This window comes from Phyllobates terribilis, unplaced genomic scaffold (genome assembly GCF_046119375.1).
Source record: "Phyllobates terribilis strain yellow unplaced genomic scaffold, ASM4611937v1 Scaffold_1__5_contigs__length_1240528914, whole genome shotgun sequence".
Lineage (NCBI taxonomy): Eukaryota > Metazoa > Chordata > Amphibia > Anura > Dendrobatidae > Phyllobates > Phyllobates terribilis.
Genome location: NW_027362761.1, coordinates 803,510,338 through 803,533,129, shown reverse-complemented (window position 1 = coordinate 803,533,129; position 22,792 = coordinate 803,510,338). Strand labels below are relative to the sequence as shown.

At 42.4% G+C, this 22,792-nt stretch overlaps 1 protein-coding gene across 1 annotated transcript in view; it reads left to right on the top strand.

The window, feature by feature from the left end:
- HELQ (helicase, POLQ like) overlaps positions 1-22,792 on the top strand; it is a 49,012-nt gene that overhangs the window by 675 nt on the left and 25,545 nt on the right. The window contains exons 2-9 of the mRNA XM_073637107.1: positions 2,295-2,804; positions 6,508-7,153; positions 7,601-7,779; positions 8,368-8,568; positions 10,594-10,666; positions 11,413-11,510; positions 15,615-15,713; positions 22,540-22,685. Coding sequence (XP_073493208.1) covers positions 2,610-2,804; positions 6,508-7,153; positions 7,601-7,779; positions 8,368-8,568; positions 10,594-10,666; positions 11,413-11,510; positions 15,615-15,713; positions 22,540-22,685 — 1,637 coding nt within the window. The 5' untranslated portion in view covers positions 2,295-2,609. The remainder of the gene's footprint in view (positions 1-2,294; positions 2,805-6,507; positions 7,154-7,600; positions 7,780-8,367; positions 8,569-10,593; positions 10,667-11,412; positions 11,511-15,614; positions 15,714-22,539; positions 22,686-22,792) is intronic.

Below are 22,792 nucleotides of genomic sequence, written 5' to 3'. Positions count from 1 at the left end.
GTAAGGTCAGAGGTCATGTAGGGGAAAGCTGCTCAGATAATTACTGCTTGCCACCTTTACCTATGTACTGCAGATAAATGCATTCTTCTGTTCTCTGTTATCAGCCATGTCCGGCAAGGGAGAGCATGACTACAGTGTTCTTTTCAATAGGTGAGCTGTCATAGTTGGAATTGTTGGTCAAGCTGTGCCATTATTTTTTTTACAATTAAATTAGAAATAAAAGTTATATTTGATAAACCTATTTATTTGTATGTAATCTGTTGTGTGGCTGTAACCGATGTGGAGAGATTGGAAATAAAACATCAACATGTTGATGGAACTGAAGAGTAACCTGTAGTGATGATCGAGCGTGCACATTTAACCCTTTAAACGAGCACGCGTTTCTTTTACTGTCACTGCGGCTGCAAGTGTCACAGCTGTTAGACAGCTGTGACACATTCATGGGTTGCCTGACAAATAGGCAATCCCTGCATGTGTTCCAGGTGTATGACAGATATGACACATGCTGGCGTGGCGACACTTTCATCGATGCCGAGCACGCCGCAAATACTCGGCGAGCACCCGAGCGTGCTCGCCGAAGGAGTTAACAGTTCATAATCGCTCAACACTAGTAACCTTTCCAATAATCAGATCGTTAAAGGAGCACCGCGGCAATTTTTTCTTCTATAACCCCCATTGTTAACAATCGGTGTGTGTAGTTAGTGTATGAAAATCTTCACTGTTCTGCCATTCCCAGCGCTGCTTCGGTCCCTCTTCTTCATCAACTGGCCACAATTGTGACTTGCCGGCACCTATGGCATCTTCTATGTGGACCAAAGGACACTTTATCATAGTAAGTAAGTCTACGAGGCTCAAAGTGACTTCCGGCAAGTCACAGCAGCAATTACATGATGTAGGGAAGTACCAAAGTGATGCTGGAAAAAGCAAAAGGCAGCGACTAGTAAGAATTTTAATACACTCAGTATATGCACATTACTAATTGGTAATGGGGGGTAAAAAACCGCCAGAGTGTACTTTTAACCCGCTAAAATTATTTTTTTACCTGTTCTTAGTATAGACGATACATGTATGATCAGTGGAGTCCCCCATAGGGTGCTTGAGGACCCTTGTTCTTGTTATTAATGGCAGTCTCAGCCAGGGCTTCGGAGTCGGTGTTTGTATAAAATAGACCGACTCCTAAAATATATAATAAATTGGGTACAGTATTTCAATGCAGGATGTGCTGGAAATGTTTTCATAAGAATTTGCGAAAGTTATGAAATGTCCTATTCCTAATCTAAGGATCTCTGCTTTTAGGTGAGATGAATCTGTGCTGCACTGTATGTACATGCTCAGTAGTGAGGCAGTGCTGTGGAGTCTGGGTTTGGCTTTCCGACTCCACAGCCCTGGTCTCAGCTGTCAGCCCTCCAGCAATTCTACACTTATCATCTATGTTGTGGAGCGGTGATAAATGGGTTTCATGGATTTTTAATGCATGATGTGTGTTAAACTACGTTCACACCTTCAGTATTTCATATCAGTACGTGTAAGCCAAAACCAGGAGTGGGTGATAAATACAGAAGCGGTGACGTGTTTCTATTATACTTTTTATGACTGTTCCACTCCTGGTTTTGGCTTACAAATACTGAGGTAAAATACTGAACATGTGAACGTGGCCTTGCTTTGTTTTCTGCAGAGTTAGCTACGAATGACGCGTTACTAAGGTGGTCGGCTTATGGCTGTCATGATTACGTGACCTTACAATGAATAAGGTGGCAATTACTGCTGGATCCGGCATGTTAGGCCTAAGTTAATAGGGTCGCAATTATGGTATAGTGCTATACCTTCTTGTACATTTTCGTTTCACACCCAGCAGCACAAGATACTTCATCCAAATCCATCTGTGGTTGAAGTTTCTTGCAGTATGGGTGACATTAGAGCTGGTATACAGGGAAAAACTGTTAAGGGGTATACCAGAGCTACAGTTCCTTAATTCTCTACATCATTGGGGTCCCAGAGAGCAAACCCTCAATGATCATAAAGTGATAGCATGTCCTTGTGCTAGGACATGACTTTATAAAATTGAGATATCCTTTATTGTTCCTGTACGTTGATAATTTAAACTATAATTAAGAATTAGATCTTGAATAACCTTTACTGTAGACTTCAGAAGCCAAGTAGACCATGCTGGAAGGCAATGAAAAATGTCATAGATGCCACAGAAGAAAGCCCAGGAGCAACCCTGGTTCCCTGAGTTTGTCTAACACTAATAGGTTTTTGTTCAGCTAATCACGGTCTTATTTTTCATTCTTTAGACTTCTGCATTAAAAACTGGAATAAATCAGCAAGTCTGCAGGATACGTCAAGACACAGTAAAGTGTTCTATTCTCCTAGATTTATCTTCAACCAAAAACCAAGAAACTGTGACCATAAATGTTTGCGTTCTGTCAAATATCACTCCATGTTTCTTTGGATTCCAGCCTTGGAGAGTTTAAGAAAACAGATTAAACACATGACATTTAAATAACTGCAGGAGATTTCAAGATTGGATCTCATGTCTTTACCTGGGGACTTTAGTGAATATTTGTTCAGACATAATATCCCGCTCGTAGGATGGACTTCTTCACATTATGATGATGGAAGCTGGTCGACTCAATGTTCTGAGACGGCCACCGGTAAGGAAAAGAAATCTTTCTACGGAACACAGTCTTTACACACCGGTTAAGAAGAAGGCAAATGGAAGTGAGGAAATGAACATAACATCCGAATCCCATAACATGACCGATGGTTCTGGAGAGGTGAATACAATGTGTGCTGGCCAACAGGTAAGATATAGATACCGGACATAACAATAATTCCATTTATTCTATATCTATATGGACATATCCACTGAGATATAGTGAATTATAGATTAGCTGCAAGTAGGTAGTAAAGAAACACTAGTTTTCTTCCATAAGCATCAGTTCTGAAACATTACACACACGTTAACGTTTCTGCTCACACTACTAAAGCATTAATGTACTTTACTTGTCATGTTACACTTCATAATTCTCAAGTCCCATTTATTTAAATGGAACTTTTGTGCAGATTGTTGTCAGATTTCCACCAGCAGTGTCAAAGGATTCATAGTGCTGTAGGGTCCTGGAAATCAGTGGCGCCCAGGAGATCACTTGCTTCATAAAATGATCTTCCCTTATGTATCCGTAACCTATCAGAAGATCATCGGGACTGTACTATCTGCTGGAAATATGAAGGCATGTGCACAGAATGTCTTTGAACGTCTTGAAGCGCTAAAGAAACGTTAAAAATAATGAATGTACTCCCTGCAAAGGTGAAGAAGACTTTCTGTGCATATGGTCAAGCTTTTGAGCTTCTTTTAACTGCTTCATGTTTCCAAACATGAGAAGTAGTTAGAAGAAGTGGCATGCCCATTCTTCAGGCAAATTCTGCTTGGAAGCCACTGACTATTTTATACATAGAAGTGAAATAAAAAAATCTCAGGCCGGCAAAGATATTACTACAAAGACACTTGAGACAAAACATGGCCGACGTTTTGCTGAAGCGCTGCTAAAAGACGTCATGTGCACATACCCTTATAAAGAATCAGACCAACCATTACTGACCTGTCAATTTCAGGGCTAATGCCCTGGTGATCTCTGCAGATCTACAGTGGTGGCCAAAAGTATTGGGACCCCTGCAATTCTGTCAGATAATACTCAATTTCTTCCTGAAAATGATTTCAATCACAAATTCTTTGGTATTATTATCTTCATTTAATTTGTCTTCAATGAAAAAACACAAAAAGAATTGTCCTAAAGCCAAATTGGATATAATTCCACACCAAACCTAAAAGAGGGGGTGGACAAAAGTATTGGCACTGTTTGAAAAATCATGTGATGCTTCTCTAATTCGTGTAATTAACAGCACCTGTAACTTACCTGTGGCACCTAACAGGTGTTGGCAATAACTAAATCACACTTGCAGCCAGTTAACCTGGATTAAAGTTGACTCAACCTCTGTCCTGTGTCCTTGTGTGTACCACATTGAGCATGGAGAAAAGAAAGAAGACCGAAGAACTGTCTGAGGACTTGAGAAACCAAATTGTGAGGAAGCATGAGCAATCTCAAGGCTACAAGTCCATCTCCAAAGACCTGAATGTTCCTGTGTCATCAAGAAGTTTAAAGCCCATGGCACTGTGGCTAACCTCCCTAGATGTGGACGGAAAAGAAAAATTGACGAGAGATTTCAACGCAAGATTGTGCGGATGGTGGATAAAGAACCTCGACTAACATCCAAACAAGTTCAAGCTGCCCTGCAGTCCGAGGGTACAACAGTGTCAATCTGTACTATCCGTCGGCGTCTGAATGAAAAGGGACTGTATGGTGGGATACCCAGAAAGACCCCACTTCTTACCCCGAGACATAAAAAAGCCAGGCTGTAGTTTGCCAAAACTTACTTGAGAAAGCCTAAAACGTTTTGGAAGAATGTTCTCTGGTCAGATGAGACAAAAGTAGAGCTTTTTGGCAAAAAGCATCAACATAGAGTGTACAGGAATAAAAAAGAGGCATTCAAAGAAAAGAACACGGTCCCTACAGTCAAACATGGCGCAGGTTCCCTGATGTTTTGGGGTTGCTTTGCTGCCTCTGGCACTGGACTGCTTGACCGTGTGCATGGCATTATGAAGTCTGAAGACTACCAACAAATTTTGCAGCATAATGTAGGGCCCAGTGTGAGAAAGCTGGGTCTCCCTCAGAGGTCATGGATCTTCCAATAAGACAATGACCCAAAACACACTTCCAAAAGCACTATAAAATGGTTTGAGAGAAAGCACTGGAGACTTCTCAGGTGGCCAGCAATGAGTCCAGACCTAAATCCCATAGAACACCTGTGGAGAGATCTCAAAATGGCAGTTTGGAGAAGGCACCCTTCAAATATCAGGGACCTGGAGCAGTTTGCCAAAGAAGAATGGTCTACAATTCCAGCAGAGCATTGTAAGAAACTCATTGATGGTTACTGGAAGCGGTTGTTCGCAGTTATTTTGGCTAAAGGTTGTGCAACCAAGTATTAGGCTGAGGGTGCCAATACTTTTGTCTGGCCCATTTTTGGAGTTTTGTGTGAAATGATCAATGATTTGATTTTTGCTTCATTCTCTTTTGTGTTTTTTCCTTGCAAGCAAATTAAATGAAGATAATAATACCAAAGAATTTGTGATTGCAATCATTTTCAGGAAGAAGCTGAGTATTATCTGACAGAATTGCAGGGGTGCCAATACTTTTGGCCACCACTGTATTTACTAGTGATTGACTGCAGTGGTCAAGTGCATGATGTCATCCCCTTATGATAATGGAGACTAGATGCTGAACACAATGGTTTTTTTTTTTTTTTTTTAATTCAGATTTTTTTCCTGTAGTACTTTATCATATTCTCAGACAACCATTGTAATCCAGTGAAAATAGTGGTCCACGGGCTGCACCATGTAGCCACCCTCCCCCTCCACCCTGCCAGCTGCTGCCGCTGTACGCATCCCAATGTCATCGCTGTCCTCATCCTCAGCATGCACACAGCAGTGATGAATACATTGGTGGAGGACAGAGCCGCCTTCTTCCGCCAATTAGCGTGTGCGACTGAGACAGCATATATGGGGTCTCACACTGTATATAGAAGGATATGCGAGTCCTCACACTGTATATAGGAGGCTATGTGGTTGTTCATACTATATATAATGGGCTATATGGGGCTCACACTGTATATAGGGGGGTATGTGCGGGCTTACACTGTATATAGAGGGTTATGTAAAGTCTGTATATTGAGAGGCTATGTGTGTGTGGTCACACTTTATATAGAGCGTTTATACTTTGTATAGAGGCGCTATGTGGGGGCTCATACTATATATAGGGGGCTGTGTGCGGTCTCATATGGTGCATAAGGGGATGTCAGCATACTTAATTCTGCTCAATATTCAGTGATACAATTAACAATAATATTAAGGAATAATTATACTGTTAACATTGAGCAGAAGTAATTTCAACCTATTGGTTCAACCCTCCACAACAGTCACGGTTTCTCATGTGCCCCCTTGTGAAAATTGACTGCTCACCCCTGCTCTTGCCCGTTGCATTTGTCTGGTGTTACAGCTCAGTTGGCCAATAGAACAGGGAAGCTTCTATACCAGCCAGACCTCGCTCATGTGGGAAAAAGCAGAACCTTTTTTTCTAATTTTAATTGTCTGTCATAATAAATCATATATACATATAATAAAGCAGATGAACTTACTAAATGCAGCCGCCTATGAGTTTCACTAGAAGATAAAATCAACTTGGGCTTATTGTGAATATAATGAAGAAGACATCACATGATGGTCGGGGGATAATCGTAAATGGCCACAACTATTCTGTACACTCCACAACTTTGTGCTTTTAGAGATTCTGCATCTGTGATCTTTAAACTCTCTCTCTTCTTTTTTTTCTTTTTTTTTTTTTTTTAACTAACTTTATGTATGAGACTCATAGCAGTCTTTCTTTTCTTTAGGACTGTGGCAGCGATGATGACCTGTTTGGAGAATATGACAGCTTTGCCGAGGACCCATCTTTGCTAGCACAAATGGATTGCTTAGAGGAAAAGTGTAACCAGGAGGCAGCAAGCACTTCACCTCTTACTCAGAAACTTGACCCCTCTAACCAGTTTGTGACACCCCTCAACCCTTCCAAATCCACTATTCGAGATAAAGAGTTAATAAATCAACTGAAGCGAAATGTATTATTTACGGAGGGAAATTCGGACTCCTGGAACTTATCTGATGATCTTCCTTGTTCGCAGCTTCTCTGTTACGAAGATGCAAATCAAAAATCTGTCACTGAACAAAAACATAATGAGCCCAACACTGACAAAGCCAGTGGTGCATACACGTCCATTGCCTCTTATATAAATGCAAAAGATGGAAAAAACAAAAGTCTTCGGGACAGTCTGAAGAACACATTGGCTGGAAATGCTAAAGCACATACCCCTCATATCTCTAGGACCATGCAAATAAAAGAAACCATCATTATGGAGGAACTTGACGTTGCCCAAAAGACTGTGGAGATGTCATCTGAAATTGACTTGGGACCCTTTTACGGTTTACCCAGCAAAGTTGCTGAACTTATTGAGCACTATAGAGGCATTAAAAAACTTTATGGTAATTGGATACTACTTTGTTTCGATGTTGCCACAAAACCAGAGCTGGAGCTAGATTTTCCTTCACCTAGGGCAAAAGTACAATTGCCCTGTATCTCAATACCCAGATTAAGGCAAAGTGGCTTGTTTGCACCCCCTCCTATGGCACATGCCCCTGTAAAAACAATTGTATTCTATGACAAGTAATACTTATATTAGGAATCCCCAGCTTTGTTACTTTGATGGAAACCCTGATAAATGTTTCCTCTGCTGTAAACCTATCACTCCATGTCCTGCATCAATTAAAGGGATGAGTAAATCATTCTACGATTGTTGCCTAGCCTAAGCACTTTATTGTGGCTAATATGTTGACCCTTTTGCTTTCATCTTATGCAGAATGTATGGGCCGGGCCCCCGCTTATTGTACTATCTCACGGAGTAACTTTATTTATTTTAATTTTTTTTTCAGACTGGCAGCATACATGCCTAACTTTGGAATCCCTACGACAGCGGAAGAACTTGATTTACTCCTTGCCAACAAGTGGCGGTAAAACTCTTGTTGCAGAAATTGTAATACTTCAAGAACTCCTGTGCAGGAAAAGGGACGTGCTGATGATCTTGCCTTATGTGGCTATTGTACAGGAGAAGGTCAGTTTTGTATAGTGGCCAAATTTGGACTTTTTACCTGCTCCATAAATCCAACAAGTCACATTTCTATTAATCTGTGTAAGATTTCTGTATTACCTTATCCGTACAGGAATGCTAGACGGCCCCTTTTAGTTCTCCATTGACATTAGTGTATTCTTCATCTGCTGCTACAGAGTAGTAATATAATGGCATTTAATTAGCTCTATTAGCTTTAGCTGCTTGTCCTATATCTTTATGAGTGAAACTCTAAAGCCATGTTCACACATAAGTATTTGTAAGCCAAAGCCAAGAGTGGAACAGTCAGAGGAAAAGTATAATAGAAACAAGGCACCATTGATGCTTCTGTCCGTGGAGAGTCAATAGGAATTCCCATACAAAGAATTGGAATTCCCACAGGTTCACTGACTATGACGCCGTTCTCGAAAAATAATTCAGGTTCTGTTAATGGGATCAAGATCAACATGTACTATATATTTCTGGCGTATCCTGTAGATATGCCATACATATGAGATGGGAATACCCATTTAGTCGTAAGTAGGCTGGTGTTTTACCAACATACACTGCATAGTATTGCATTTGCTTTCCCAGGTTCGTGGCTTGTCCAGTTTTGGAGTGGACCTGGAGTTTTTAATAGAGGAGTATGCTGGCAGCAAAGGAAGATTTCCTCCAATAAAAAGAAAAACCAAAAATTCCCTGTACATTGCAACTATTGAAAAAGGTCACAGTCTCGTTAACTCCTTGATTGAAACTGAACGAATCAGTGACTTGGGTCTGGTCGTTGTTGATGAGGTAAGTCCCCCTTTTACGTATGTAGTGGGCTACCCTAAGCATTGTGCAGAGGATGCACTCTGCAGCTGACATTCTGTGTATTGAATACAGCATACGGACTCTGCCACTGTTTAATGGGATAATCATTAACATTTAAGGAGTATTAAGAAAATAACAAATCTCAATTGCTAAATAAAAACCATGTATTTTGTGTTGCCCAAAGATGGATCATGTATCCAAGTGTGTTCAAGATGTGAGAGAGTGCTTCTTGTTCATTCATTCATTCATAATTTACATAGAATTGTGTTTCAGCATGTATTAAAGGAAATCTGTCAGTAGGATCAACCCTTCTAAGCTGTCTATATGGGCATGCAGGTCATAGGAAGCTAAATAAAATAATACCTTGAAATCTGCAGTCTTGTTCCAGAGAAATCCATGTTTTTCTTATAATATGTAAATAAGCTGTTCAGAACTATAGGCCGGATATAGATCTCTCTGAGAACCTGCCTTCAAAGCTAATTTTAAATGAAAGGGGGCGTTACCAGTGTGAGACATTGTCACGGACAGTCGCCCTGCAGTTGGTTGCAGGAGATCTCTACGTTTGGCATTACAGACATCTTCTTAGAGGCTGTCTCTAGGACCTAGCGGCTACCTTCCTCTGGCTAATTAACACCCTGGCCTGGATGTATAAATACCTGCTGTGTTTCAGAGGGAGGTGCCGGCGATATTCTTTCCTACTTGTGAAGGCTCTAGCAAGAGCAGTACTTCGTCCTCTCTGGAGCTTGAGGACGTGTGCGCATTGGTCTGGAGTTCATGTAAAGCTAAGCAATTTCCCCGTTTGTCCACCCCTGTTGTCTATAATGTTTAGTGGAGATCGACTAGTGCTCACCTCCTCCCTTCCCTAGCCTTAGCCTTACGCCAGGGAAAGACGGGGCAAGGCACGTGTGCAGCGATTCGTGAAGAGCCAATACAGGGACGTTAAGGGAGACATGGTGACGTCTTTCCCTAGAGTCTGGGCTCCCTTTCACTCTTCCCTTTGTGTTGCACTAAGTCTTTCCCACACCTTGTGTGACAGACATGTAATGATTGACAGTCTGCTCTCCTGATCTACATGTCTTTTTTGCCGACTACATAACAATCAATAAGTGCTATGCGGCAAACAATATCAATGACCCTGCTGATTCTTCTGTAGGACCTGGTGATAACATGCCGGCATTGTAAAGCTGGCCTGGCAGACCTAGATTAACTCTACCACTTGGGCCTGGCACAGCTAGGGACTATTTCTCCTGTAACTAGGACTCCTAACGAGTCCCCAGTTACAGTGAAGTAAAAACAAAATAAAATAAAAAAATAATATTCTACAGAGATCTTTTATGTTCTCTAGGGGGCCAAATTATGTTAAAAATAAAAACACTTATGAAGCATCTGCAAAAAAAATGAAATAAAAAAAATCTCCATGACAAAAAATCCCCCCAAAAATCTGTTTTATTATGATATAAAAGCATACCCCTGTTTAAAAAAAAAAAAAAAAAAAAAAAAAATTACAAGGAAAATTATTTCTGAACTTTTTCCACCTTTTGTAGGCCTCATTCAAATATGTGTTTTTCATGGTTTTCGCGTATATCGCATAGATCTTTTGACGTATGAATGAGGTCTTAATATCACCCATAATCTGTACTACAGTTCAATTGAAAAATAAAATAAACAATTTAAAATGAATGAGCTTGCATAAATATGCACACTTTTAAAGTAATATTTTGTTGAAGTACTCTTTGAATTGATTACAGCATACAGTCTTTTTGAGGTAGGAGTATATCAGTATGGCACATCTAGAATTGGCAATCTTTGCCCACTGTTACTTGCAGCAGCTGTCCAAATCTGTCAGGCTCAGATCTGTACAATCGCACTCGACATGTGCCATACATATAAGGTGGATGGCAGGAAGGGGTCAGAAGACTCTTATCATAAGTCTTCCTAACTCTGTTAGTAGTTGATATTTTTATTTTCTATATTAAATGTCTTTCTCTCTTTTTTTTTTTCTCATAGCTGCATATGCTCAGTGAAGGGAGTCGTGGCGCAATATTAGAAATGACTCTTGCAAAGATTCTGTACACAAGCGGTAAGTTGTTGTGACCTAGTTGTCAGAACTTCTCCAGAATGAGAAGTCTTGTGGGAGCTAAATTGCTCATAAATTATAGCTGATATTGATATAACTGTGTCAGATTAGTCCCATACACAGAAAACAGTGGTGAACGAACTTGAGCAGTGCTGGCCATTTTGAGAACAAGGGTCTTGGAGCAGGAGCGGGCACACCATTGATGCAACCTGTGCAACCACACAGGGGCCCAGATGGTAATAGGGGCCTCTTCTAACTACAAAGCACCTATTGTCACAGACACATCCCTCTTTGATGTAATCCTGGTCGCTGTATATCTACAGATAAGCCTACCCCTTTAAGCAATGCTTTTATGGTAGGAAACAGTACCTCCAGACATAAACCCTAAAAAGTCAAGAATAATACTCCCTAATTGATGTAACGCAATGCGCTGTGAATATAATAACTCCGATTTAGCTTTGCTGAAGAACGTTACCATATGTATGCTGCTGTTAGGTTAGCCACGTGAAACTTTTGGTTAAATCCATTGATATGTTCTAAATTAATGTGAGAAGATTGTATTGATAGATTTTGTAAAACTTTTACATCCGTGTGGGAGTCATTCGTATGAGTTATCAGAAAGATATTTTTACTCTGATTTTATTTCATATTTTCTTCATTATAGAAGGAACCATTATGTACACAGGAGAGATTTTCCTAAATAAGATTATAGGCTAAAATGCTAATAATATACTTATGCTTATTTACAGAAACCACACAGATCATTGGAATGAGTGCAACATTAAACAATGTGGGCGAGCTACAACAGTTCCTTAAGGCCGAATTTTATACGGATAACTTCAGACCTGTAAGCAGTTGCATTGATATAATAAATATTTATTATATAATAAATATACGTGTGTGCATCTATTGAGTGGCATGTAAAAGTTTGGGCACCCCTGGTCAAAATTACTGTTATTGTGAACAGTTAAGCAAGTTGAAGATGAAATGATTTCTAAAAGGCCTAAAGTCAAAGGTGACACATTTCTTTTATATATTAGGCAAAAAAAAATATATTTTCACCCTTGGAGATGTGTGTTCAAGTAACTTTGACCAAGGCTTCAGACCTTAACTAGCCTTTTAGGGTTATGGCTTGTTCACTATCATTGTTAGGAAAGGCCAGGTGATGCAAATTTCCCAGCTTTATAAAAACCCAGCCTCTTCTAATGGTATGTGCACATGATCAGGAGCCGCTGCGGGTTTGAAGCTGCGTGTTTATGCAGCGTCAAACCCGCAGTGTCCAGATGTTACAGCATAGTAGATGGGATTTCTAGAAATCCCGTGTCCACTGTGCGTCTCTGGGCACATGCGGATCATCCGCGGAAAGTGACATGCGGCACGTCTTTCAGACCCGCAGCATGTCAATTTCTCTTGCGGGTCCGCATGTGGACTTTCCCCATAGACCAACCTCTATGAGGAAAGTTCGCATGTGGAAAAAAAAAAAATGCGGCCGCTCATGTGCATAAATGAGGGCAGAAGCAGCGCAGCTGCTCTGTAGCGTTGGGGTCGCAGGTGGCTCCGGATCGTGGGAACGTACCCTAACTGTGTGCTAAAAAACTGCTGCTATGGATTCTACTAAGCAGCTGCCTAGCACTCTGAAAATTAAAATGCTGGAGGCTCACAAAGCAGCAGAAGGCTATAAGAAGATAGCAAAGCATTTTCAAGTTGCCCTTTCCTCTGTTCGAAATGTAATTAAGAAATAAAAGTTAACAGGAACAGTGGAGGTCAAGATAAGGTCTGGAAGACCAAGCAAATTTTCAGTGAGAGCTGCTCGTAGGATTGCTAGAGAGGCAAATCAGAATCCCCGCTTAACCACAAAAGACCTTCAGAAAGATTTAGCCGACTCTGGAGTTGTAATTCATTGTTCTATTGTTCAGAGACACCTGCACCAATATGGCCTTCATGGAAAAGTCATCAGAAGAAAACCTCTCCTGCGTTCTCACCATAAAATTCAGCTTCAAAAGTATGCAAAAGAACATCTAAACAAGCCAGTTGCATTTTGGCTTCAGCTTGCTTTAAATGTATATCTTTTGATTATTTTATATAGTAATAGTTTCCCTTTAAAGGGGTTTCCACTTTTTGAAAAGGGGGCCCAAAATGATTCCTGTAACGTAAAATAACGACAGACATTATTTAAAGCTCCTCCCAGACCGATCACCACCTGTCTATTTTACATTATAGGAATTATATGGGACTAAGTTTCTAAAAGTGGGAAATTCCATACAATTTTTTCCACCCCTTTTTGAAGGGTAGGAGGCTCTATATAAAGTAAAGAAATAAGTGTTCCTTACCTTCTGAACCTCCACCACTCCTGCAGTGCCCAAATGTGAATTGCTGCTATGTAATACTGCATTATCCATGCAGCAGCTGTCAAGCCTTATTTTCTTGCCTTCTGTATAGAGTATAGCCAGTTCTTCTGGATGCAAAAGAGAGAAAAGGTTACATCCACTCCTGGCTTTGTTAAAAAATAGACTGCATCAAAATCTGTATGTATGAAACCAGTCTTATGACATTAAACAGATCTTTTTCCCTATGTCTTTTGATTATAAACTATAACTATAAACGTGTCTATTAGGCCTCCTTCACACATCCTGATATTTCCAGTACTGGAAAAATCAGTACCGGTGCTATCCGTGTCTGTGTGTAAAATCCGTGTGCACCATCCGTGTGACACTTACTGAAATAGAATGCAGAAGAGAAATGACAGATGTTTAGGTGTTAGATGTGCAGAGATAAAGATAGATAGATTTCCTTGAGATATATAATTAGTGTTTTGTGAGTGTAGCTTACTGTACTTGTATTTAGCTAATAAATGAAAAAAATGTTGTGGGGTCCCCCCTATTTTTGATAACCAGCCAAGGTAAAGCAAACAGCTGTGATCTTATATTATCAGGCTGGGAAGGTCCATGGTTACTGGGCCTTTTCTAGCCTTAAAATACCAGCTTGCAGCCACCCCGAGATTGGTGCATCACATTTGATGCGCGTGTGTCAGGTGTGACAGACAGTTGTTCTGGATCCAACTGTAGAAGGTCATTGACGCTGAAGGCACCTTCTTGATCTTTACATCTCTGTAGTGTAGTGATATCCTTCTCCCTCTAGGACCTAGCAGTGACCTCCACCTTCCCCTGCTAATTGACACACCCTTGCTGGATGTTTAAATACCTTCAGTCTCTCCAGAGAGTCACCGGTGATAGCTCTATTTTCCTCTATCCAGGCTTGAAGTACTAGTAGTCGGCTAGTGACTTCTTGGAGTTCCCTTGGAGGATAGCTGGCGTGATCTCTTTGGTGTCTTCTCAAGCTAAGTGTTTCCCTTGTCTGTTTACCTGTTTGTCTTTAGTTGCAGTGGGGGCTGACTAGTGCTCACCCCGTCCCCTCCCTATCTAGGGCCTATCGCTAGGGGCAGTTAAGGATTAGGTTTCCCGCTCGGCGATAGGTGTGGAACCTATTTAGGGACGTTAGGGGAGCCAGGGTGTTGTCAGATCTGCCTAGGGGTCTCCACTCCCCCTTTCCCTAGTGTTTGGGCTTCCTCCCCCTCTTCCCGTTGTTGTGCACTTAGTCTTTCCCTCACCTTGCGTGACAGCACCATTCTGGGGCTTTGCCTAGCTTTTCCCTATCACCCTGGTGTGTTGGCAATTGGGATAATTTTTTTGGGGTTGATGTCAGCTGTGTAATGTCAGCTGGCATCAAGCCCAGGGGTTAGTAATGGAGAGGCGTCTATCAGACACCCCAATTACTAGCCCAGTAAGTTAAAAGGAAAAAAAGACACATAAAAACATACTTTATTTAAAAAAAATAAAAATTAAAAATTCCTCGACTCCCTGGTTCACCAATTTATTAATAAAAAAATAAAAAAACATGCTGGTCCGAAGTAGTCCAAGGATTCTGACGTAGTGCATAAATGGCAATCTGAAAGACCTAAAAAGAGAGAAATAAGTAAAGACAAGAGACAGTCTATTGTTCAACAATTTATTAGCTTTATAATAAATTGGGGATGCGTCAATTCTGGGGCAGCTGCAGGCTGGTATTGTTAGGCTTGGAAGGGTCCAATAACCATGACCCTTCCCAGCCTGATAATATAAGCGCGCAGCTGTCTGCTTTACCTGTGCTGGCAATCAAAAATAGGGGGACCCCATGTCGTTATTTTCAATTATTTATTTATTTGCGTAATACACGTACAGTGAAATACACACGCAAGGCTCTAATTATATCTATCTTGCTATCTATCTACATCTATCTATTTATCTATCTGTCTCAATCTTTGCACATCTAACACCTAAACATCTGTCATTTCTCTTCTGCATTCTATTTTGATACGTGTCACACTTTGGCATCCGTGTGTACGTGGCGGGACATGTTGACAGCCGTTCTGCCGGAAAAAAACGTACAAGTCCACATGTGGGTCACACGGACATGTGCGCAGCCCTGTAGATTTTAATGGGTCTACGTGTGTAAGTGTCTCCGGTACGTGCGAAAACTGTCACCACACTTTCCGTACACACTGACTTGTGAAAGGGGCCTTAAGCACCGCAATCTTATAGGCCTTGTATTACACCACTTCATATGAGATCACATTCCATCTATCAGTCAGCCGATCAGTGTCTTCAACATCCAGGCGATTGACTGGATGGGACGCCATCATATCCAGTCCTGGTGGAGACCCCAGAGGAGCAGTGTTGTTGGAGCAGCAAGGGGGTTGCTTTATTTTATCCTTTCCCTGTGACAGGTTTTGTCAAAGCCCTAAAAACCCCTTCAGTCAGAATGGGGTATGAAAATGGTGGTAAGAAATCTACTCAAAGACCAACAGATGTTGTCCATGGTGAGAATCTACCCCATTACTACAAGACAGCAGTGATCACCACTGTGCACCCGTGGATATAAAATGTCAGTAACACACCCTTTACTTTTCTTCCAGGTTGAATTAAAGGAGTTTGTAAAATTAAGAGATAGTATATATGAAGTTGACAATAAAGCAGAGAACAACTTTACATTATCACGGTTACTAAACTACAAGGTAAATCACCTTTTTTTTAGATAATTTATTTATCACCACCATTCATTAGAATAAATTGGCCATGATGCCAAGTGCAACCTATTAGTGTTCGTAACAGAAGCTACAAAATGCCATGCTGGATCCATCTAATGACGGGTTACAGAAGCACTTGACACCAATTTGTTAGTACTGCAAGACACTTCATTGGGGGGACATAGAAAACCATGGGAAATTTTCTGCCATGGTTTACATCTTAAATAAAAAAAGTTGTCTCCTCGCCCACCAGCATCCAGATATTGAGGCCGCAGTTCTGAAGGCTTCGGGACTTCCTGATTAGGTTGGTCTGACTAGGATCAAGGCCCGAAGGTCTTAGTTGTCAAATTTTGACATTTTCATTTGTAAGGCCTTTTTTTCTGTAGGTTGTATTCTAACGATCGCAGTACTTTTGTTCTCTTTTTAATTTTAGCGAAAGCCTTGAGCCAGGGTTGGCCCCTAGGGGCCAGGTTTCAGCCTTGGCTGTCATTTTCCATCGGAACCTGACTTCTAGGTCTCAGGGCAGGGCGAATTTGGGACCACTGTATTGGCCCCCTTGGATCGTTGAACCACAATCTGTTCTTGAATAGTCTTCTCCTTTTTGTACCGATTTTGTACCATCTCTCCGCTCCGGCTTTCTAGAAAGGTGTTGTTTTCCTATCACGCATGACAGTACCACAATGAGAGAGGGGATCCGCCCTTCCAGGACAGGAAACCTACAGAATAAAAGGGCGGCGCCTCTACACCACCTCAGTTGGTTTGCTGTCCTTGAGGGGGAACCTTGTTAAAACGGCGGCAGAAGAAAGAAGAGAAGATTATTCCCAGACCTGGGCCGGTCGGTTTTCAACAAGGCACAGTCTCTGCTGCGGCCGGCGCCAGGGACCTGGAAGCTCCATGGTGGGTCCAAGGGGGCCTGTTCCGTCGGACGGGCACGAGCAGCAGCTGCACCATTACCTTATGGTGGCCTGGCAGCCGCCATTCCGGTTGCGAAGGCGCAGGACGCTATCCAGGAAATCGCGCCCTAAGACGCACGCCGGTGAAAAAAGAAGTAGCGGAGACCCATGTCTTCTAACATGTTTCCGGCTACTGTTTTGTACCAGCCTGCGGCCCTGATGACTAGCGTACCGGAGGGTCCTTGATGGGAGAACCTTAGACAGGCTTACCTGTTGAAGATCCGGATACGACGGAGCGGCGCCCCTGCCTGGGGTCGGCAGCTCCTACTCCGTTCATCAGTGGAAAAGCTGCTGTGGAACTGTGCCCCTGTCTGGGGTCGGCAGCTCCAGCTCTGCACGTTAGTGAGAGAGCAGCTGTGGAACTGCGCCCCTGTCTGGGGTCGGCAGCTCCAGCTCCGTGCATCAGTGGAGAAGCTGCTGTGGAACTGAGCCCCTGTCTGGGATCAGCAGCTCCAGCTCTGCACATCAATGGGAGCACCTGTTAAGCTGTCCTCCTGCCTGGGGGCAGCAGCTCCAGCTTTGATCGGCGCACTATTGGAGGTTCCCCTGCCTGGGATGACCACCCCAGTATTGCTCAGGCATGGCCGGATGGAGAGGAATAGGCCTGTGACTTGGTCCAGCCTCTGAATCCGTACAGCTGGTGGTGAGTGATATTCGTGAATGTTTACTTTATTTATGGGGCCCTTTCCTTGTTATGGTTACTAGGAAAGGCTGAAGGATGTTAGCGCAAAACTCAAAAATGGGTGTGTGTGCGCTCTGTAAGACCCCATCTGGGACAATGGCCTCGTGCTTTAAATTTGGCTTCAGGACAGAAGCAAGACCTTAGACCTCTAGGCTAAAGTTAGCCACATGTCTGGGCTGCACAGAGCCTCATGATTGGGCTTCAGAATTTACCACAAAAAAATGAGCCTCAATCTGCTCAGTAAATGTTAAAGTAAGGTTTTTACTGTTGTCCTCCAGTATGTTTATTCCATCCATAGGACTGCACATGGTGTTAATACAGCGCATGGTCTCTGTGAAGGTCTGCTGTCCAGCTGCGTCTCATCAGTTGGCTCCTTCAGGTGGGGCTAGTCTGACAATTGAGATTTACCACCCAAAGGAAAGGTTTGACTTCATTTAGATGGATTACTCTTTTAAATAAAAAACTGAGCGCAGTGCCTCACAAAGCCTCTTTGCGCTTCACAAAGAGCACATCATGGCACTTTATCATAGTGCCTCACAGCGCCTCTTGGCACATCATAGTGCCACATAGCACATCATAGTGCCTTATAGCACATCATAGTGCCTCACAGCGCCACATGGCACATCATAGTGCCTCATGGCACATCATAGTGTCTCATGGCACATCATAGTGTCTCATGGCACATCATAGTGCCTCATAGCGCCTCATGGCACATCTTAGTGCCTCATAGCATAGCGCTTCATAGCACATCATAGTGCCTCATAGCGCCTCATGGCACATCATAGCATAGTGCCTCATAGCATAGCGCTTCATAGCACATCATAGGACCTCATGGCACATCATAGCATAGTGCTTCATAGCATAGCGCTTTATAGCACATCATCGTGCCTCACAGTGCCTCATGGCACATCATAGTGACTGGCACATCATAGTGACTGATGGCACATCATAGTGCCTCATGTAAACCATAGTGCCTCATGTCACATCATAGTGCCTCATGTCACATCATAGTGAATCATAGCATAGCGCTTCATAGCACATCTTAGTACCTCATAGCATAGTGCCTCATGGAACATCATAGCATAGTGCCTCATAGCACATCACAGTGCCTCATAGCATAGCGCTTCATGGCACTTAATAGTGCCTCATAGCATAATGCCTCATAGCACATCACGGTGCCTCATAGCACAGTTCTTCATAGCACATCATAGTGCCTCATAGCACTTCAGTGCCTCATAACGCATCATAGTGCCTCATAGCACTTCACAGTGCCGTGTAGCGTCTCATAGTGCTTTTTAGTGCCTCATAGCAATTCATAGCGTCTTATGGCGCTTCATAGCATAACATATCATAGTGACTCATAGCATATCATAGTGCCTTATGGTGCATTCATAGTGCCTTATAGCGCCTGTTAGTACCTCATAGCGCTTCACAGTGCCTTTTAGTACCTCATGGGGCCTCAATGTCTCTCGGTTCTTCAGGGTGCCCCTGTGCCTTGTAGCGCCCCTGTGCCTCATAGTCCCTCTTTGTAAAGGTACTCGTTGCACAACTAAGTTTATGTCTGACAAAACCAAGTTCAGCCACTCTAAACTGTGCATGGCAAGCTTACCGAATTCAGGGAGAAAAATATCCTAGCCTCTATTTTGAGACTGAGGATGGCAGTATTCCTGGCTGGTGCTCAGCTGGCTCGGTGGAATGCCGCTTGGAGGCAGGTGACAATAAGAGCGCTTCCTTAGTTTTGCAGATTAATAATAAAGCTTGTAGGGTTTCACTCTTAAAGGTAGGAGGCATCATGTAGTGCTCATACAGCCATTGTGGGTTTGGTCCAATTGAGCACAGTTTTATTGCTTTTTACAGGTTGCACAGAAGTCGTAAACATTAATATTTCTGGTCTTGTCCAAGCTCTGACTAAATAGGAAAGACCCAGACTACTCATATATTGCTCAGCTAACCCAGCTTGATCAAACAAAACAATATTTATCCAGGGCAACCACTGATACTTGTGGAGTCTGGCCTGTGTCTCTGATTAGCTCCAAGACACACACCGTCTGCTCTGCTTTCCAGCAGTCTGACTAAGGTGAATGCCTAGCCTGCTCTGGTGCTTAGCTCTCCAGGTGCCCTAATCAAGACCTGTAAAACTATTATTTAACCCAGGCCTACCTGGGTTTGCTACAACCCAAATGGGCTGTACAGATTCCTGAGAGTTAGATCATTGGAAATGGACTCTATAAGACCTACTAGTAAATCTGCAATTCCAGATTGCTATATAGTAGTATAGGCGTTTAAGGAGGTATACAATCAGGTTCCAATTCACATGAAACATCAAATATCCTGAGAATAGTTCTTGGCATAAAATGAGGATTTAGGCTTTCAGTTTGTGTCCTTCCATTCAGATGTTAATGAGCCTTAAGGCTTTATGGAGAATTATAGTAGTTAGGACAACTCTCATATCCAAGGAAGAGGCATTGACAATAGTTTACCTCAACTATTTCGGGATTATGGGCAGATCCATCGAGCGCTGCAGAACTCACTGGGCAGTGAGTAAGAGTTGTGGTCTCCCAAGGTAGAATAAGGAGTCCTGCTATATGTCAAAATTAATAAGCAGTCTGGCCACAACTCTGAACAAGGCAATATTGCTGTTAATAACTAATCTCCTACATTCCAGTAGTAGCATGGTCACAGGTACACACCCGTGGGCTGCCTCTAAAGATCCGGTTCCTCTAACCTAAAGAAACTTTAGGCAGTATACAAGAAAGCTCCATTCATCTATACATGGTCACCATGTAAAGGTCTTGTCATCCAACAGAGTAGATTTATCTTGCGTAAACAATTATGGAGGAACTCTGTCAAGATCCCTAATGACATTTATGTCTAATCAGTTCAGATGGCGAAGTCTCACCTTTTATCTTTAACAGCACCTCATATAAAGAGGAAGAGAATTGCAAGTGGACCTTTTTAGCCGTAGACTACTGGAACAGTGTCCAACCTGCATTGAATAAGCAGGGAATGTGAAAGTGAGTTTTGGATCTAGGCCCATTTTCAGTCCAAAGATGGCACTCTGGGATCTGAATCCAGTGCTTACGGCTCTAACAAGCCTTCGCTTGAGCCCATGGATTCAGGGTCTTCACATTAAAGACTATTATCCAGGTGGCCCTGACTTCAGCATGGTAAATTAGTAACATTCAAGCTTTGTTGGTTAATCCTTTGTTTATACAGATCCTAGAAGATGGGCCGGTTCTGGAGCTACCCTATCTTCCGAAGATTGCTTACAATTTCCATAGAAGTCAGGAAATTGTGCACCCTACTTTCTGTGCTAATCCGGGGAATCCATGGCAGAACAGTAAGAAAGCGGATGTCCCCATCAAGCATTATGTAAGGTTGCGATTCAGTCTTCACCTTGCACCTTCTATAGACACTATAGGCTTGACCTGGGATCTTCTGCTGTCCTTTCCTTTAGGAAACCTATTCTACAGGCTGTGGTCCCACCCTAACTTTAGAGTTTTTTCTCTGTAAATCTCTCGTTGTGGTGCTGTTATGGGTGATAGGAAAACACTAAATTACTTACTGGTAATGTGATTTTCCTGAGCCCATGACAGCACCCTTATATACCCTCCCATCACTGGTAGAAGTTGATCACTTCATTTCCTTTGTGGTGTTTGATTCACGCGGTGTGTAGAAGGAAAAATCATGGGATATATAACTATTAAGTAGTGTCCTCTCATGCTCTGTAAACAACTGAGGTGGTGGAGAGGAGCCGCCCTTTTATTCTGTAGGTTTGCTGTCCTGGAAGGGCGGATCCCCTCTCTCGTTGTGGTGCTTTCATGGGCTCAGGAAAATCACATTACCGGTAAGTAATTTAGTGTTTTTCTCTTAATAATCTTGTCCATCAGGCCACTCTACGAACGGTGGCTCTCGCCTGTCATTCTTTCCAGGGACGGGGTGGTTTCGTGTCTTGCACGTCCATTTTCCATAATGTGTTCTCCGCCTGCCATCTTATTGAGGAGATTGCTTTCCTTCCTTATACCCTTTGCCTTTTATCTCCCTGAGACGTTATTTCACAGTCTGACATGAACAGGTCTGTGCAGTTCTTCATGTCTTTCCCAGCTCCATTCAGACTGTTGAATGCCCTTTTTGTCATCTGGGTAGGCCCTTGCAGAGGTCTGACAGCCTCTAGGGCTACTATTTCTCACTGGTTTCTATATGCCTTTTGGTAATCTATGGCTAAGCCAAGGCACTGCTAACTGGGCACGCCTCACTCCACCTGGATGATAGAAGCCTCCTGGGTCGTATGCCTCCTAGCATCTGTTCTATTCTGTAGGGCCGCTACTTAGTCTTGAGTCCACATCTTTGCAAAGCTGTTACTTATGCATTGACGGACGCAAGTCTTTTCAAAGGGTACTGCAAGAGTCATTCACTTGGTTGCTAACCTGAGGGATTGCTATTCCTATTCTATTTCTGCAAATTATTTGTTTTCCCACCCAAGGGACTGTTTTGGGATGTGCCGTGGTTTTCCTGTGTCCCCCCCCCCCCCCCCCCAATGAAGAAAAGAGGATAGGTCATCAATGACTGATCAGCCGGGTCCGACACCAAGTACCCCTGCTGATCTGGTGTTATCTGTGCTGGTGGCGGCCGCCGGCTTGAAGTACTCCCTTGAGGAGTTGGCTTTTTTCTGATCGTGGCCGCCGCAGGGTACCGCACTTCCGTCTTCTATTGATTTGAATAGGAGGCAGATGTGCTGTACCAAGCCTCGCCCACTACTGCAAGATGGAGCAGCTCCGCAAGTGAGTACATCCGGCTGGTGTCTGCCAATACCGTTAACAGATGATTGAGGATAGGTCATCAGTGTAAAAGTAGTGGACAACCTCTTTAAGATTACGAGAGAGAGATTTTACAGTGAGTACCAAAAATCCTCTTTTTTTCCGTATAGCACTTTCTGGGATTGGTTTACTTCATACCTAGGATTTATTCAGATGTTGATGTCAGATTGCAATTTTACTACAGTTACCTTTAAAATTGTATGAAAATGCCTCAAATTTGCAGCATGTAACACAGTTTGAGGGGGGGGTTAGGAATTTTTTTGGTAATTTTCACAATTGCAAAGGAGTAATTTTTTTGGTAAGCTAATAAAAGAGATCATTCTTATTACTTACTATTCTATATTATTTATTTTTATTGTTAGTATTCAAGTAACATGCTTAGAATAGATCCTGATCACATCATTGCCCTGGTGACTGAGGTCATTCCCAATCAGTCCTGCCTGGTCTTCTGTCCTACTAAAAGGAATTGTGAAAATGTTGCAGAAATGATTTGCAAATACCTCAACAAGTAAGATTTCCCATCCTAAACATCTTTGATAACATAAATATGCTGCTATAGAAGATTTGAATAGTTTAGTCTTGTATGACTTCAACAACTACTTCTTGAAAGATCTG